This window comes from Canis lupus, chromosome 18 (genome assembly GCF_048164855.1).
Source record: "Canis lupus baileyi chromosome 18, mCanLup2.hap1, whole genome shotgun sequence".
Classification (NCBI taxonomy): domain Eukaryota; kingdom Metazoa; phylum Chordata; class Mammalia; order Carnivora; family Canidae; genus Canis; species Canis lupus.
In genome coordinates, this window is record NC_132855.1 from 34,504,062 (window position 1) to 34,522,097 (window position 18,036).

Here is an 18,036-nt window from a genome sequence, read left to right on the forward strand (position 1 = left end):
GAATTCCTGGGAGAGCCCGAGAAACAAGCGTGGATGCCATATAGCTGGAAGAAGTACACCTGGAAAAATACCCAGTCCCACCAGAGGACAGCTCCAGCAGTGGCCCCCTGCCTCTACTCACTGCTCACTACTCAACATCTCTAGAGCCAGAAGCTACATTCTAGCTGGTGAGGAATAAATAACCAAACACCTCTGTAGCCATTTGCTTCTGTCTCTCAGGATGATCACACCCCCTTAAATGACATGCAGTTGTTTTCATATTAGCAAAATCCCTGCATAAAAATCATGGCAACCCTACAGAAAGATAGTGAAACTGTCTTGTTCTCCTTACCATGTGAAAGCAAAGAGAAAATGTAAGAAGCCAGTTAATTTGTACAGAGATGTTTATTCTCATTCAGAGAAGTACAAAGTAAGACAACAGTGAGTTAATCACTTATTACCCTTTCAGTTTTTTAAAGACTGTACATAAAAGTTTTATAACATCAAGTTTGGGTTATGATTAAATGGGACTCATACACTACTAATCAGCATATAGATTAAGATTTTATATTGGAGGATGATTTGGTAATACTATCAAAATATATGACCCAATAAAATCATTTTTGATACTTTAAATCACAGATTTGCATACATGTATTTACATAAATATAAACATATGTTTATATTAAGGATGCTTATGTTTGCAAATATGCAGTATATCTCTAGAAAACAGAGATGTGATTCAAAAGTAAATATGTGAACACTTGTTGACAATTTTTGATCCTCGTAAACAGGTAACAAATATAGAAAAGCGTCAAAGTACTGAGAAAGGATTTTTTTGTGACGTGACTTTTTTGAAAAGAGCAGATACACTTTTTACCTCATACCTAATAAGAGGCATTTCCTGGAGACCTCTCCATTTCCTGGTGTCTGGTAATCTATTTAGATTGAGCTGATTGATACTTTGAAGTGGGAATGCCAACAGAATACTGCTGTGTCCTCAAAGGCTATGGGGTAGGTCCTAACTTCTCTGAGATAATTATGGCAAAAGATTGCTTCCTACAGACTCCGTGAAGATCATGCTATGGAGAGGGAGAACAGCATGGGGTCATCTTGGATGCTGTTTGGTAGGCCATTTGGAGGGTCATGGAACCCCAGCAGCAAGGATCTGGTACCTTTACCTTAGGCAGTTCAGGATATGGTAGCTTGGGGCTGGGGGTGCTGTCATGAAGAACTTAGTTTCTCAGCAGGCTCTAAGATGATGGCACTTACAGAAGTAGAGGGCCAATAACAGCAATTCAATAAATTCAGCAATTATCATTTTGGGGTCACAGTTACTTTACCTGTAAAAATTGGAGAAGGGGTACCTGGGTGTTTGCCTTCACCTCAGATCATGCTTTTGGGATTCACATGCTCATCAGCTCCTGCTCAGTGGAGAGCCTGCTTCTCCTTTTCCCTCTGCTCCTCACTTGTGCTTTCTCTATGTCAATTGAATAAATAAAATCTTAATTTTTTTAAAATGAAGAATCGCCTGGGGATATTACCTTGGGTTTAAACACAGAAATAAGTTTGTGTGCTTTATGATACTTTCATGAAACTTATGGCCAGTCATAGCAACGCATCCTGTATTAGCCTACCCCCTTCAACACCCTGTGTTTTTATATATTGCTTTGATTCAGGAAGTTTAAAGTCCAGTAAATTATGTTGTAACATTATTAAATCTATAAATTTATTGCATTTGATTACAAATACAGTATGTGTAACAGCTTTTCTGAACGAATAATGAGATATAATGCCTAGCAAACCATTAAATCAATGATGATGGTTATTATTAATATTAATGAAATTGATCATGAATATTTATTACCTTGTAAACATTTAATGTGCAGTAATTATTTTTATAAGTAACATAATAGGTCTCCTGCCTGAGTACACAGTTATCCATTAATATTAGAATTAATATACTCTGAAGAATAGCCTTATTATTCAGTTATCATAGAATATGTAGCACAATAAAATAACATTGTAGTCAGTTTTCCCTTCCTAAAATGAAAATCTATATATTTAAAAGTGCCATCTGCATACAGTTAATGCATTGCCTTCCTCCTCTAAAATAAAAATTGGATTCATTTCTTTTATTACACATTAAATGTTGATTTAGTTAGATCCCTAACACTTAAAATAGAGTTGCAATTTAAAAAAAAAACTTGCATTTTAGCTGAAAAATATCTTTCCAAATTCTCATAGTTATGACAAATATATACAATTGAAGTTGAAACATGAGATTCTTTCACTGTGGTTATTAGAGCCCAGATCAGACTCCAATTTACAACTTGAAGCCCTCTCTGTATTATAACATGTCAAATAGATATTTAAACAGGGAATCTGCCTTCCTCTTTTTGTTAATCTCTCTTAAGCATCCTTTTCCATGTAACTTGAATTCAACAAAAGAGATTTCTAACACTAAAGAGAAATAACTGAGATTACAATGTATATATATATATATATATATATTGGAACATAATGAAAAAAATGATGAGATAAAAATGTAGCCAACCATAGGCACTTTTCCATTAAGTTGAACAAATATTCTATCAGGAATTCCTATATACTTATAATAACTTTTCATTTTTCCTATTTATTGCAATTTATCTAAAGATGTTGATTCTTAAGTCCTATTTCTGAATGTCTTGGTTTTTTCCCTGAGCCTTTGGAAGCTTTTGAGAATGCATTGCAGAATGGCAAATAGAATTATCTTCTTTTAAATGATTTAGCTTTCCCATTTCTCTCGGTGTAGAAAGAACTGAGCAAACTGTGTTCTTCATCCTACAGACTGCATATTTAAAGAATTTATTAAAGAGCTTTTGAGTAGTGAGGAGGATATTTTAAAGTACTATTTCTCCATAACTCTTTATATCTTCCACTGTAAAGCTTCTCCAGTTTTATCACTTTCGAAATACCCGTTACTACCTACACACACTGCGTTGACAATGATTTCTTCCTGTTTGGTTATCTGCATCATGCAGTCTATCAATTGATTGTATGTCACTATTTTTCTCCAGCATTGAAGCAAAAATAAACAGATAAAAAAATAAAGCTACAATATTTGAGGAAGACTAAAGTTCAGTACAGGAGAAAATGGTATCATACTTGCAGAACTTAGAGATGAACCAGACAGTAAATCATCAAATGTCCCTTTCTGTGTCAGCAGAGATGACAGTTTTAGGGTGACTTGAGGTAGCTTCCAGAGAAGAATGTGAGTATGGAAGGTAGATTCAAATATGTGAGTTTATTTACCTCATCTTTGCCATCATCTTCATACTAAACATTTGTAGGAATTAAGCATTTTCAAGTAGTTTTCATGTCCGTTACTAACATGATTCTCACAGCTATGCTGTAAAATAGAAAAGCCAAATGCTGCCATCTCTAATTTAGCGACTCGGAGAGAATCACTGATTTGTTCAAGATCATGTTAGAAAGAAGGACAAGTATTGCAGGTCTTTCCACTCTCTCCAGGCTGATTCTCTCGTATTCTTTCACTAGAAAAAGAGAAAAAAACATGGCACCAGAACATCTAATTAAGCAAAACTTAACAGTCACTCCAATATTAAAAAAAAAAAATAGACGAAATAAGAATGTCTGGATGAACTGGGAGTGAGGAGGGTCTAGGAGTACCTCTCACTAAAGTCCCTTTAACCTCCCTCCCTAAGGCCACAGTGCCCTACCCTAATGGATGTTCGCCTAGACCCCGCTTCCAGTCATCTAGACCTCATCTCTCTGTAGGCAGCTCTTTACTCGTTGGGTGACAATATTTTGAAATGCTTCTCTGTGTGAAACAGGATTTCTGCCCCTGATCTGAACCATTTCACCCTCTTTGTCAATCCTGATGGTCTACTGTTCTAGGGACCAGTTCTCTTTGTCACAGGAATTATTATTAACATAAGTCTCCTCGATTCTGGACATATCACTTCCTAATTTAAATTCAATATTTGAAAATTTCCCCTGTTAAATTTGGCATTCGATAAAAATGTCATGGGCTTGAGCAGGTCGTTGAAAGATTAAGATAGCTAAAAGAAATGAGAGCGAAACAGGAGCTGTAAAGAGTTTGGACAGATATAATCAGCATCCCACATTTTCATATCCTTGAGAAGATGATAGGGATGGTGTGAAGAACCTTGAGAGTGAGGGGGAAGGGTTCCAGCTGAATAAAGTGAACTCTAGGGATTGTGAATTCTGAACAGGTGATAAATCAGATAAATAAATACAAATTTGTCAGGAAAATCATTCTGGCAGGGCAGTGCAGGACAGTGAATACAGAAGACAAATTAAAGAAAAATGGCAGTTCATCCTCCTACTCCTGTTATAAGACAAAGAATACTTGGCTCAGGACTGTATGAGTGGAAAGGGAGACTAGAGATGATTGAAAGGATACTCTGCATAAGGATTTGTGATAAATTGTTGCTAAATTGGCAAGAATGGAGTGGACAGTGAAGAATCCGAAGGAATGGGAGATGCAGCAAGCCAGGTTAGGGGGGGAAATGTTGAATTCAGTTTGGGAGCTGAATTCTAGCTAAGTAGGTAAGTAGAGCTAGGTAAGTAGAAATATGTCCCCAGTTATTTTAGTTGAATTCATGGTTATGGATGTTCATCTAAGAGAGTGAAAGTTTAGAGAAAAGAGAAAAAGGGCAGGGAAATGTCCTAGAATCAGCAATCAGAAGCAGGAACAGTTGGCAATCTTTTAGAACAATTGCATTGATTTTCTTACATTTCTATGAATTCTGAATTACATTTTATGGTTAAGTGCTATACTAGTTTCAGTAATCACTGGGACCTGTAGATTAACTAAACAATGGAGAAATGGAGAATTGGGCAGGTTAGGTGAATGCTTATGGAATCCAGTGTTTTAGTCAACATAAAAAAATTTCCAGGGGTACCTGGGTGGGTCAGACACTTAAGCATCTGCCTTCTGCTTAGGTCATGATCCCAGGGTCCTGGAGTGGGGCCCTGTGTTGTTAGGCTCCTTCCTCAGTGGGGAGTCTGCTTCTCCCTCTCCCTTCATCCTTCTGCCCCATTCGTGTGCACTCTCTCTCTCAAATAAATAAAATCCTTAAAATTTTTTTCCAGTCATTATCATTTCCCCAAAGCATTCTTGCCTTTAACTTCTGTCCCTTAATTTGGATGTATTTGACATGATTTCTCTCTCTTCCATTTGTCATAAAATTATAACAGTTAACCTTTGAATTGATACTTGATAATCCTTTTAAATAATTGATACACAATATTGTGATGTATAAGAAAAATATATATTTGATCTTCATCCACATTTCCTGGTTCACAGCTCCTAAAACACTTGGAATTTCATAAATGTTCAGAATGAGAAAGGTACCTTTTTATGTTAATGAGGTGAAACATCTTTTGGAAAGCACCTAGAGATGAAGGCTTATGGCCATTGGAGCCCACCCTGTGATTAGAGAGGGTTGAACTTTCAATCCCACCCCCTACCCTTCTAGGAAGGCAGAGGCGCATGACATTAAGTGAGTTGCCAATGGCCAATGATTTAATAAATCATGCCTGTGTAATGAAGCCAAAAGGATGGGGTTTGCAGAGCTTCCAGGTCGGTGAGCCTGTGGACCTGTTGGGTGAGGTGAAGGTGGTGGGCCAAGAAGGGATATGGAAGCTCGACACCCTTTTTCTGTGCCTTGTCCTCTGCAGCTCTTCCATCTGGCTATTCCTGAGTTCTGTTCTTTTATAATAAACTGGCAATCTAGGAAATAAAATGTTTCTCCTGAGTTCTGTCAAACCCAAGAAGAAAGTTTGGGGAACTTCTGGTCTATAGCTGATTGGTTGGAAACACAGATGATGACTTGGACTTGGAACTGGTATCTGCTGGGGACAGTTCCATAGGATGGAACTAGGTACATGATGTCAGCATTGAGTTGAATTCTCAGACACCTTGCTCATGTCTGAGAATCGCTCATTGGGACTCATTGGAAACTCTCGATTTCAGACCACGAAATTAGGTACAGAACCCAAAATAATACCTAAATAGCCCCATGGTTATGTTTTCCTTCTCTTTTTGTTTAGTGTGAATTTTAAAAATAGAGGCAAAAACTCCTTAATGTCACAGAATGCCAAAATTAATCATGCCACAAAAACCATTTGAGAAGTCTGGTAGATGGTTTTTACCCTGCCTCATAAAGCTATGTAAAGTTTTCACTTGGGGTGGATGTGGGATTGCGCCATGAAGCTGCACTATGGTTCGCCACCTGGAACAGCATGAGTGATAAGGAAGCAGCTGCATGAAAGCATTCGCTGTGTGAAAGGATAGAAAATATATGTACTGGCCCTTCCAGGGAGGCCTCATTGCTGTAGCAGTTTATCCCATTACTAAATACGTGCTGCGCTGATAGCCTCACATTCAGCTGCTGACCAGCAGCATGGCCCTGAGCTTTAATAGGGAGCATATGATCACTCCAGCTGGCAGGTGACACCATTTGGCAACATTCCCCAGCAGCTCAACAAAAGATTTTCAAACATCAAAGCAAGGGGAAAGACCTCTGCCTTTATAAGGAAAGTGGTTTGACTGTGCATGCATTTTGCTTCCATGAGAATTATTGCTTCTAACTTGCTGAATTCTGTAAAGGAAAGGGCACACTTAGAGAATGAAATTAGCTTGGAAAATTTGCAAACTGTTCATTCAAATTGATAAATAAATGGTAAATTACAGGAAATTTAATTTTGTGTTTAAAAAAGGAATGCAGCTTGAATATAAAGATGGAGATTTTTAAAGATTGAATATGCAAATACAAGCCAATAAGAATTTAGATTGGCTAGGCTATGAAAACTTAAGAGTCTTCAATTTTATTGAAGAGACCTTAGAGGTCTTTTAGGAAGATGTAATTTCACTATATGGGAAATTTATGAAGCAGTGTAATGTCTACCTGACCGGTCATGCTACTTGAAAGGAGCAACTTAGGAATATCTTGGGTCTCTTAATTATGAACCACAGCATCATTTTCTGTCTTGCTACAAACTGGGGAGCCAGAAAAACGGGGCCATCCTCTTGGTCCGTGCTTTTTTTTTTTATTGAAAAAGCAACGGGTAGATTAGTAGGAAAAATAAATATATCTGAGCATTATGTTCTTATATTAATCTCTGAATATAATTTAAAAATTAAATTTGTGGCAGCCCGGTTGGCTCAGCGGTTTAGCTCTGCCTTCAGCCCAGGGCCTGATCCTGGAGACCTGGGATAGAGTCCCCCATCGGGCTCCCTACACAGAGCCTGCTTCTCCCTCTACCTGTGTCTCTGCCTCTCTCTCTCTCTCTCTCTCTTTCTCTGTGTGTCTCTCATGAATAAATAAATAAAATCTTTAAAAAATTAAATTTGTCTATAGGTAAGCATAAGAAATGGGACTATGGGTATGACTGTCAGTTGGCTGATGGCTATCTTAGTGCATGTGAGAAATGCATCTACCTCAGAAAGCATGTCCTCTTTTTCTCAGGAAGTTTGTGGAGTTACAGTATAACTCTTTAAGTGGCTTAAGTCCCATTGCCCTTACATTTTTTTTGGTCAGCATTGGGACAACCATTTCATTCCTGGAAAAAAAATAAAACCTAATCAAATTAAATATGTACTGTGCTGTTAGAACAGAGTATTCAAGCCTACACATATGTTTCCCATTATACAAACTGATATTTTGATCTACTCTGAACACCAAATTGTATTTTTTCATATTACAAAATTTGGGGATGCTTGTTAATATTACAAGAAGATTTAGGGTAAAATTCTTTATATAGAAAATTCTCCTGTAACATGAATAGTAATTCATTTGCATCTTTATAGGAAGAAAACATGGTCTTTAATTCAGTAAGAATTTACAGTTTGGGGGCACCTAGATGGCTCAGTCAGTTAAATGTCTGCCTTTGGCTCAGGTCATGATCCCAGAGGCCTGGGATTGAGCTCCCCACATCAGACTTCCCGTTTAGCATGGAATCTGCTTCTTTCTCTCCCTCTACCCGTCCCCACCTCTGCTCATGCTCTCTCTCTCACTCTGTGCTCTCTCTCTCTCCCAAATAAATAAATGAAATCTTTTAAAAAATTCAGTGAGAATTTTATAAGTGCTTATAGACTAATTCTACATGAACTAAAAAAGATACATTGCCATGAATCTTATTTACAGATAATATGTTCTTAAGTGCCAAAGTGATTTATGTTTCTGAAAAGTCCCTGTGCTCATCACATTCTATAGGCCTTGTGGAGTAGGAATTGAGCTGGATTCAGGGGGTACCACAGATGGGCTGGGTCATCAATCATCCCATCCCACTCCCCCAGTGCAGAGCTTCTCAAGCTCTCTACAGCAAAGGATCCGAAGTCATTTACTGGTTTTATTTTTGTGTTTGCTTGTTTTCTTACTGATCAAATAACACGGTCCCATTGTATACATTTAGAATATAGCTCATGCCATATGCATCTCACCTCGGAATTCTACATCTACACCTCGGAACTGGCCTATATCCTGTTCATCAAATTGCATACAAAGATCATGTGCTTGGGTCTTGCAAACTTCAAACTGCTTTAAAAATGCCTCGGTACTGCTTTTAACTCTTGTGCTTAGCTCATTGCATACCCTTAACAGACAGTTGCCCTCATCTGTGGATCACATTTTGAATAGCACTGCTTTTGTGGGATTTTCTGTCCTAGTAAGGCCGAAAACTGTATCATATTTTTTCAAAGTTGCTTGCAGCCTGGATGTGATTTAGATTGCTGTATTTTTTATGTGTGTGTGTGATTTAGATTCCAATAATGTGCTAGTGCTTGGCCTGGAATCTGTGTTGAGATTCTCAGGAAAAGACAGAAGTTCCCATTTCACAGGGTAGTTTGTGCCAGATAAGTGGCTTCCTGTAGCCACAAAGGCAGCTTTAAGGATGAGAGAAATGACGATATGATACTGAGGGTTAGAAGTTGTCCTGGAAGCTTGGCTTAGATGCCTTTTCCTCTAGCCTACCCAATTATTTTATAAATCATCTAATATCTGGTAATAAATCTTACTGTGTGATCTACTCAGTTTCTGTTATATAAGAAGTAAGGGTAAATCTGATAAAGATTTATTTGCCAACTATAAATATGGGATGGCTCATGTTTTTGGAGTGGTTGGGAGTTAGCTCGTCGAGAACAATATTCTCATACTTTATTCTGCTTCTAGATCAGCTGAGAACATTTTTAAAATACTAATTCTGATCCCATAGTACAGCCCAGTGACATGAGATTCTATATGCCTAATAAGCTCCCAGTTAGTTACAATGGTTGGTCCACACATCTGACTTTGAGTAGCCAAATTCTAGCCTTAGAAACAATTTCCATCTCCAGGGGCCTAGACTACAGATGTTAGTCTGCAGCAAGACAAGGAGAAGCTACTCTGACTAATTTATTACTTCCCCTAGATTAGAAACAAAGTGCCATGATGACATCCAACCATAATTTTTTTTCTTTTTTCTTTTGTTTTTTGCCTTATTATGAACAGTTGTTTTTTGTTTGTCTTTATCAAGAGAGAAGAAAAAGAGGGGAGGATTAAAGGAGAATTCAAAGCAAAGAGGTTTTAAGTGGGATTTGCAGGTGCCACTTTTTTGCCCCCCTCAGTGCATTCAGCCCATCTATTTTAAAACACACTTATCTTTTACTAATAGCTTATGATGCCGGATCTTCAGTCTATAATTTTATTTGCTTCCCATGAAGAGGAACTATTTTCACCTGGTATTTTTTGTGGCAGAGTGCTTCAGGCCACATTTGGAGACTTTTCCTGAGCATTATAGACATGCTACCTGAATGTGGAGAGAGCTTGCTTCAGAGAAGCAAAGAAGATGGCAGATGGAGTTCCATGTGGCAGTCCTGTAGAATCAGTGTAGACAGAAGTGGGTAGAAGAATGGGACTACTCATTTGTGAATTCAGTGAGAAGAGTGGGCAGGGCTCCACGCTACTGGCTGAGTGACAATCTGAGGGAGGGCATTGGCGCAGTGACAGATAACAGAGAGCTTTGGATACCAGAAAAGAAAGTTGAGGTTAAATCCTGAGGAAATGGGGTTAGTTAGAAGTTTCTCTTTAAGAAGCTAAAGAATGATAATGGTATTTTAGGAGACAGATTAGACTACCTTTAGAAAGAAGGTATGTTTCCATGGATGTTATGACTATTAAGTTTTTTTTTAAGATTTTATTTATTTATTTATGAGAGACACAGAGAGGGAGGCAGAGACATAGGCAGAGGGAGAAGCAGGCTCCCCACGGGGAACCTGATGCAGGACTCTATCCCAGGACTCTGGGATCACAACCTCAGCTGAAGGTAGGTGCTCAACCACTGAGCCACCTAAGTGCCCCGGATGTTATGATTGGACTACAGAAATAATTTTGGGAAAAAAGGATTTGAATTCAATTGCATTCTATTTTTGTGAACTTGAATAACTTGAATTACCAAAACTGAAATTTACAATTTATCAGTTTTAACCCTGACCTGAAATTAAAATGTCAAAGATGTGGCTCATTGCAGCTTAAAAGTAACTGTCAAAAATATCTGTGCTCTATCATCTCTTGTAAAGTTTCTTCAAGACAGGTACCGAACTCTACTTTCCACTATTTCTTTTTTTTCCTCAGTATTTATCTGGTTTATTGCCTGTCCATAGTAAGCATTCAATATGTTTGTTTCTGTCTGATGTAAGGTATGTTAACTAACATCTGCTTCTGTCTCAAAGCCCAGCTTTTGTTCCATTAAGTCTTGACCATCCAGGCTATCCTGAACATAGCATGTAAAGGAAAAGGAAAATGTCACAGTGACCATCACATCTTCTCTCAGACCACCCTTGCAGAGGCATAGCCTCTGACTTTCTGAGAAGGGACGTTCTCATGAAAACCTTAATGAACCAGGATGTATAGTTCCTCTAAGCTCTTAGGGTCAACTTTTTGCATGGCCAGAATAAAGGAAAGACTAGTACAAATGGCAGCTGAATAATTTAGTAACCATGGATCATTCTGTGACCCTATTTAATCTCACCAACAATCACAAAATGGGCATACCAAGGCCTAAAATGTACCGCAGTGTGTGAGTCTTCAGATACTCCTATTGCCTTGACCTTCAACTCTGATGTGCTCATGATTATTACAAGTATATAAGCCATTCAGAACTTTCAACTAATCCCAACCTTTGTTTCTGGATCTGCCTACTGAACGTTAGCCGGTTGGATATATCTTGGATATGTCCATATCAAATCAAGACATTAATGTTAAACTGATTTATCCACTGCCAGAAACTTGCTTCTCATTCCATGCTCCCCATTCAAAAAAAATACAGTGCTGCTCATGAGATTGCTAAAGTTAAAAACCTCCAAGTTATTTAATGTTTCCTCTTCTTTTCACCCTTTCAAATATCCATCAGGTTGCATGGATTCTAACTCCTTTTTTCTTACAGTTGGTAACTCCTTTTAATTTCTATTGCTATCACTTTGGTTGGCACCTTCATAAGCCTCATAAGCAGAAAGATTTAGTTGGAATCGTTGTTCGTTATTTGCTGGATTTAGGGGAGACATTTAGATTGTATTTCCTTATCTTAAACAGATGGCTTTCTACCTTACAGAGTAGTTATAAGGATTACAATTAGATATTCTAGGTAAAACTCAACACAGGGCATCTCTTATAGTAGACATTCAATAATGGTAAATCTCATATTCATGATCATACCTCTCAGCTTAAGCATTACCTGTCCATAGTAAGCACTCAATACATGTTTGTATTTATTGATATGTGCATTATGTCAGTGACATCATCATAATCATCATCGTAGCCTTCATCTCCAATCTTGTGTCCTGATATTCCACCCTCTACCTCACCATTAAAATGTATACAAAATACAAATACCATCTCCTTTTTGCTGCACAATTTTCAGTGGTGCTCTCATCTACAGGAAGTGCTTTTCTGGATAGACCTAACTGCCCTTGATCTGACCTACTTTTCAGTTCCACTCCTATTTCTACCATACAACACAAGCTCCTTACATTGAGGCCAAAGAAAAAAATCTGTTTTCCCCATCAACCAGTTGCTCTTTTATTTCATACTTCCACAAATTCTTTCTCTTAATCTGAAAATTCCTAATAATTAACAGGTTTTTTGCATTAAATTAAATAATATGCATTGTTTAAAACTCACCATATTGACCTACTACTTCATATAATCTTCCGTGCCTCCCCAAGCAGAAGTATATGCTTGCAACGTAATTAATCTTGACTTTGTACATCCAAATCCCAATATTAAGTAGAATTAATACAATTTGTTGAAATAATTGGGGTATTGGAAAATTACAGGAAAGACAATAGATTGATGGGTGAATAATATATATGTCACATATTAATATATGTAACTTAATGCTATTTTGTGTCTGTTCTAATTTCTCATATGTAGGACCTGTCCTGAAAATTAAAATTTATCAAGGAAATATATTTGTTTTGATTTTTCCATAATTACTAATTCTTCCTTAGAACAAGCAGCACATTTACAAAGTACATGGATAGTACAAATCCTGGAGCAGTGAAATAGCAATACTTAGCTGATTGACAATCAGCAAGTAACTTTGGCATTGGCCTCAGCTACAGCATTTGCTCTAACAAACCAAGATTTATAGCTTAAATTGTGAGAAGTAGGGAAGAATGGTTGAGAAAATGGGCTCTGATTTTTAAAAATCCAAGTTAAAATTCTAATCTCCTACTTACTAGCTATATGATCTTGACCATGTTCCCTAACCTTTTGAAGACTCCTTCCCTATAAAATGGAAATAATAATGGTATGTCCATAGAGGATTGTTGGGAGTCTCAAATGAAGTTTAAAACTTAGGTTACACATACACAAGACCCACATGACTACCAGAGGCCACATTTGGCGTCAGGTCTGCTTAGAAGGATATAGAATTGAAGCTTGACCTGATCCTAGCATCAGACATTCCTCATCTGGTGGGAATCCTCATAGAAATCCATGCAGCACAACCCAAATGGAAGAAAAGTTCTATATCAGACAGACCTAAGAGCTGCCCTGGCTTAAAAGTCCCATCTGGGATCTCTTGAGGCAACCTCATTGTCATAGCTTGCAAGGTCCCTATAAAAACAAGCCCTGTCCTAAGAGTTGCCACATTCATGGAAGCCCAAAACTGTGGCCATCTACCAGATATTTGTAGTTTCCCCACTGCAGGTGGAATTTATCCCAAGGGGTCATTTTGTCAAAAATAATACAGTGTAGTAGCATAGTTGACTTCTCAACTTTTATCAGATTACCAGGGTAATTAACTAGAGGTGGTTAAGCGAAGGTCAAATTCTCTGCAAAAGATTGAAAGGAATGGTTAATGCCTCTGCCTGGAACATGGAAACATGAACTTAGGAAGTATTATATGGTGGATAACATATGCCTGTTTATATGAAGACAATCTCATGAAAGATAAGAAATTATCTAAGGGGAAATTAAATATGGAGAATTGTGTAAAGAGAGGTATTATAGAGGTAATGATTTAGCCATATCTTGCCTGATTTTTGTGAATGAACTCATAAGTGTAAAAGTGCAAACTTACTCATTACAAAGGAAGTTTTGCTCTGTAATTAGTATTGTACCTAATGTATTATTAATACTCCATACATGCTATTTGAGTAAAAATTGGATTTTGATTCTCTCTGTTGTTATAAGAAAAACAGAGCTGACTCACAAGGCCCTTTTACCACTATTCTCGGATGATTCTTCTTCCCAGACGTCTCAACTCAGACAAATTGACTTTGATGCTTTGAGCCCTAATTGTCTCCTAGGAATGCAATTTTCGTACACATGCCAGTAGAATTAAGAAGATTGAATGTGAGTTGTTGCATTAGAATGGACCTGCCTCTCGGTATGGTTAATTACCATAGTTAAATATAGCACCTGAATCACAAGACAGGATTATCAGTGCATTCTCCCACTAGAACAGATGGCTCCATCATGGCGACAGGCTGCCTGTGTCTTGTAAACATGCACTATTGGTTATTGAGAATGGGCAAGAGTTCAACTAAGAATCAGCTCAAGGCCATCCAATTCCAGGAAAACCACTCAAAGTGCATATGCCTGTAGTCATTGGCATTCATAACATCATCTTCATGTGTATACGTTTCAACTTAGATTCCAACATCCCTCTAACGCAAGTAGGAGTAGAGAAAGAAAAGTTTGAACATAAATACTTTACTCATAAGTAAATATGGGAGATCTATTTAGAGAGTATTCTTTAATACATAAATAGACTTCTATTTCTAATGTTTATGATATATTTAAGATACCCATATGTATGTTGTATATTAAAGTGTGAACTAGAAAAGTTGATCTATTTGAATAAGCATACATTATCATTGTAAGTGGCAGCTAAATCTTCACATGATGTTAAAAATAACGTTAAATTTGTATTTATTTATATTTTCTATCTAAAACAGTATTGTATTAAGTTAGCCAGGCATGTTTGTTTAAATCACTCAACAATGAAAATTATATGTTAACAGCTCTTGGTTTCACATCTTCTAAATTAAAACAAGTCTGGAATGAGTGAAGTGAACAATATGGTGAACTTTAGTTCCAGTTAATTTTGTTTAGTCCCTTTATTTTCTATTTCCTATGAATAGTTTAACAACTCTTAGAAAATAGGAGGAAATGCAAATGTTAGCTTTGAGTCTAACTGCTTTTACACATCATAAATGTTGATATATTTTCAATGAAATTGGAATTGTACCTCCAAGTAGAAATAAAAATGTCCAAGCTTATTTTACTCTAGAGTGTAGAAGACAAAGTTCATAACTGCTTATTAGTCTGTGATGAGAATACCAATGTTCTTTTGCAGCTTTTGCCAGCAAGAGAAGCTGCCAATGGCCTTCCAGTCCTGTGTGATCACCAAAGAATGCCAGGTGTCAGAGTGGTCAGAATGGAGTCCCTGCTCAAAAACATGCCATGACATGACATCCCCCAGAGGCACTCGCGTCAGGACGCGGATCATTAGGCAGTTTCCTATTGGCAGCGAGAAAGAGTGTCCAGAACTTGAAGAAAAAGAACCCTGTGTGTCTCAAGGAGATGCAGTTGCCCCCTGTGCCACGTGAGTAATTAGGGACTGTAGTTCCTTCTATGAAGTTTCCCCAGATTACGTGTCTCCCCAGATTCACTTACCCATTTGACTTTAACTGAATAGTATGTTGAGAAATAGTGATTTTTACAAATTCTAAGTGGGGAAAAAATAAAATACCATTTTACAAACACTGTCTTTAAAAAATTCTGCTTTTACAGAATAAATGTGTCTTTAGCAAGCTATATTTTCAAATCTCCATGAAGTCTAGAATTTTAGCAGCAATTCTCATATATTTTCTGTAATACAGATTGATAGATTTCTTCTGTAAAGGGGAAAATGGTATATTAGGCTTTATGGGCCACATGTATCTCTGTGGCAATGACTCAACAGTACCATTGGAGGGGAGATCAAATATAAACAAATAAGTGGCTATGTTCCAATAAACCATTATTTATAGAAACAGTGGACAGGTTGGATTTGGTTCTTGGGTCTTAGTTTGTCAATCCCCATTCTATAACATAAAATAAACTTTCAGAGGACAGGTTCCTGTTGCTTATGAAGCAAGGCCTATTAAAATTCAATGCTATAGATAACAAATCCTGTTGAAGAGGGTAAGATACTACACCAAAAGAATGAGACTTTAAGCTATTTGAGGACAGGATTATTTACCTTGTTTGGCTTTGTTTGTCACCAGTGTACATTACAGGGCCCAGCACACAGTAAGTGCCTAATTAATGTTTGTTGAATTCAGGTGAAATAATAATGATTGTGAAACATTCAGCAGCATACCATAATTCTTTTTATCCTTAAGAAAAATATTTCCAAGACATTTCTCTGAATTATCTTGGCAATAAATACATTTCAGCTTAGTCTGAATATAGAATATTTATAAAACAACTTGGAGAATCTTAGTTTCTCCGAGGTAGGTGGAAGCTTCACTGAGAGCTTCTCTGGAATATTCCAAACATTTAAAGAACACACACACAATGCAAACCTCACAAATCAGTGAGGAGGAAAATTGATCCTACTACTACTGCTTCAAACAATAATAACAAGTGATAGCAAAGATAGTGATGATTTACGTGAGACCTTCAGTTACTCAGCACTCTGAAATCATCTATTCTCTCCTGATGTAACAAATGACTGCAAACTGCACAGAATTTCCTTCCTAACTTCTCTGCTTGTCCCACTGACCTTTGTTCCTCTCTCTCTGTAACAGGCTTGAGGAACTTGTCAGGATCTCCATGTTTTTTCTCCGTTGAGGGTTTTTTTTTTTCTTTTAGCTAGATGTTTCATTCTTTATCCTCTGAGATATTCAAATACTACTAACAAAATAAATATATATTCTCAATCTCTTTTTTCTTTCCCTTTTTGAAGGGTAGCATTTTTATTTTAGAATGTGTAACCAATTTAATTTAGGAAAAATGTAATCCTAGAATGGCCTATATTTGCACACCACTCTATAAAAAATAATTTTTTAATTCTAATTCCCCTAAGGAATGACTTGTTTGGTTTGACTTTCCTTATCTCCCTTCACCCCACCCTTTCACTCAAGGCATTAATTATCTATGCTGTTTTTCATTTACCTGAGTGCGGTACTTCCTTTATAAACATATGTCAGGATGTTCCTGCACCTGTGTTCAGCCACTTGTGAAAAAAAAATGGATGGGAAGGTCAGTTTCACTGTCATGAAACTCTACCATTGACATAGCAAGTCATCTAGATCAGACATCTAGAGGGCCCTTTAACTTTTTTGTCTAATTGAGATGAACATTAGCACCTCCATTTGTACCTGTGCTGGCTGTTAATCTGATTACTGAGGAAGCATCTTGGTTAAAGTGACACAAAGTGCTACATGAGCCATTTTCTTTATGCTTTTAGAATATCCATTTTCCTCGAGGTGGAGAAATGCCATCACTTTCTATCTTTAGTGGCATCGGGAAATGGTTCCCTGGCTATCTCCTTAAAGCACGAGTTGGGCTGACAAGCCCCCGACATTTCTTTCACATCATAATGTTGATTGGAGCTTTAATTTAGAACCACAGATCGTCTTTCCTGTGTTCCACTGATTAGAAACGTCAGCTCTTTTCAACATTCATCAGGCACTCATCAGGGATTCTCAGTGCTACAGAAAAACACTCATTCTTGACAATAAAGAGAAAACTCTGAATTGTTATGTTATATTTTTTAATCCTAACACACAATTATAATTTTGATCCAGTATGAAGTAGTAATTTTCATGCATTTTATTAAAGGCAAAACAAATGTTTGGGTGGATCATCATTTAGAATGTTTTCCATTCTCAGATTTCAATCCTCCTTTGTTTATAAGCATCTAGAAAGGGCAAGGCCAAGTTCAGCTTAATTGAACATAAAATTTTATGTTTTCAGCATTATGCTCTCTTTTCATAAAATATTTATAAGTAACTTCCAGTAATTGCAATTAAAACAGGATCATCCTAAATTTAACCCTTTTTCAAATGGAACATTGCTGAGGATAAAGAAGAAATTGAAATTGAATCTGCACCACAGATGTAGTAGTCTATGACTGATTCAGAGGGAAGTGTTTTTTAGATTAATTTTCTTAAGAAAAAAATATAAGAGCAGAGCAAAGTTTCAATAAACGTGGTTGCCACTGCCAGCATTTTCTTTCTGTAGGTATGGCTGGAGAACTACAGAGTGGGCGGAGTGCCGTGTGGACCCCTTGCTCAGTCAGCAGGACAAGAGGCGGGGCAACCAGACAGCCCTCTGTGGAGGAGGAGTCCAGACACGAGAGGTGTACTGCGTGCAGGCCAATGAAAACCTCCTCTCACACTTAAACACCCACAAGGACAAAGAAGGTAAACTATCTTCTTCTTAAGGACTTATACATGGAGACTGAGCATGGACTCATCCTGCAGGGAGATAGATAGATAGATAGATAGATAGATAGATAGATAGATAGATAGATAATAGATAGATGTAT

General features: G+C 37.2%; 1 protein-coding gene across 1 annotated transcript in view; it reads left to right on the forward strand.

Moving 5' to 3' along the window:
• Positions 1-18,036, forward strand: part of THSD7A (thrombospondin type 1 domain containing 7A) — a 423,389-nt gene that overhangs the window by 213,303 nt on the left and 192,050 nt on the right. The window contains exons 3-4 of the mRNA XM_072783986.1: positions 14,854-15,102; positions 17,730-17,911. Of these exons, the coding sequence (XP_072640087.1) occupies positions 14,854-15,102; positions 17,730-17,911 (431 nt within the window). The remainder of the gene's footprint in view (positions 1-14,853; positions 15,103-17,729; positions 17,912-18,036) is intronic.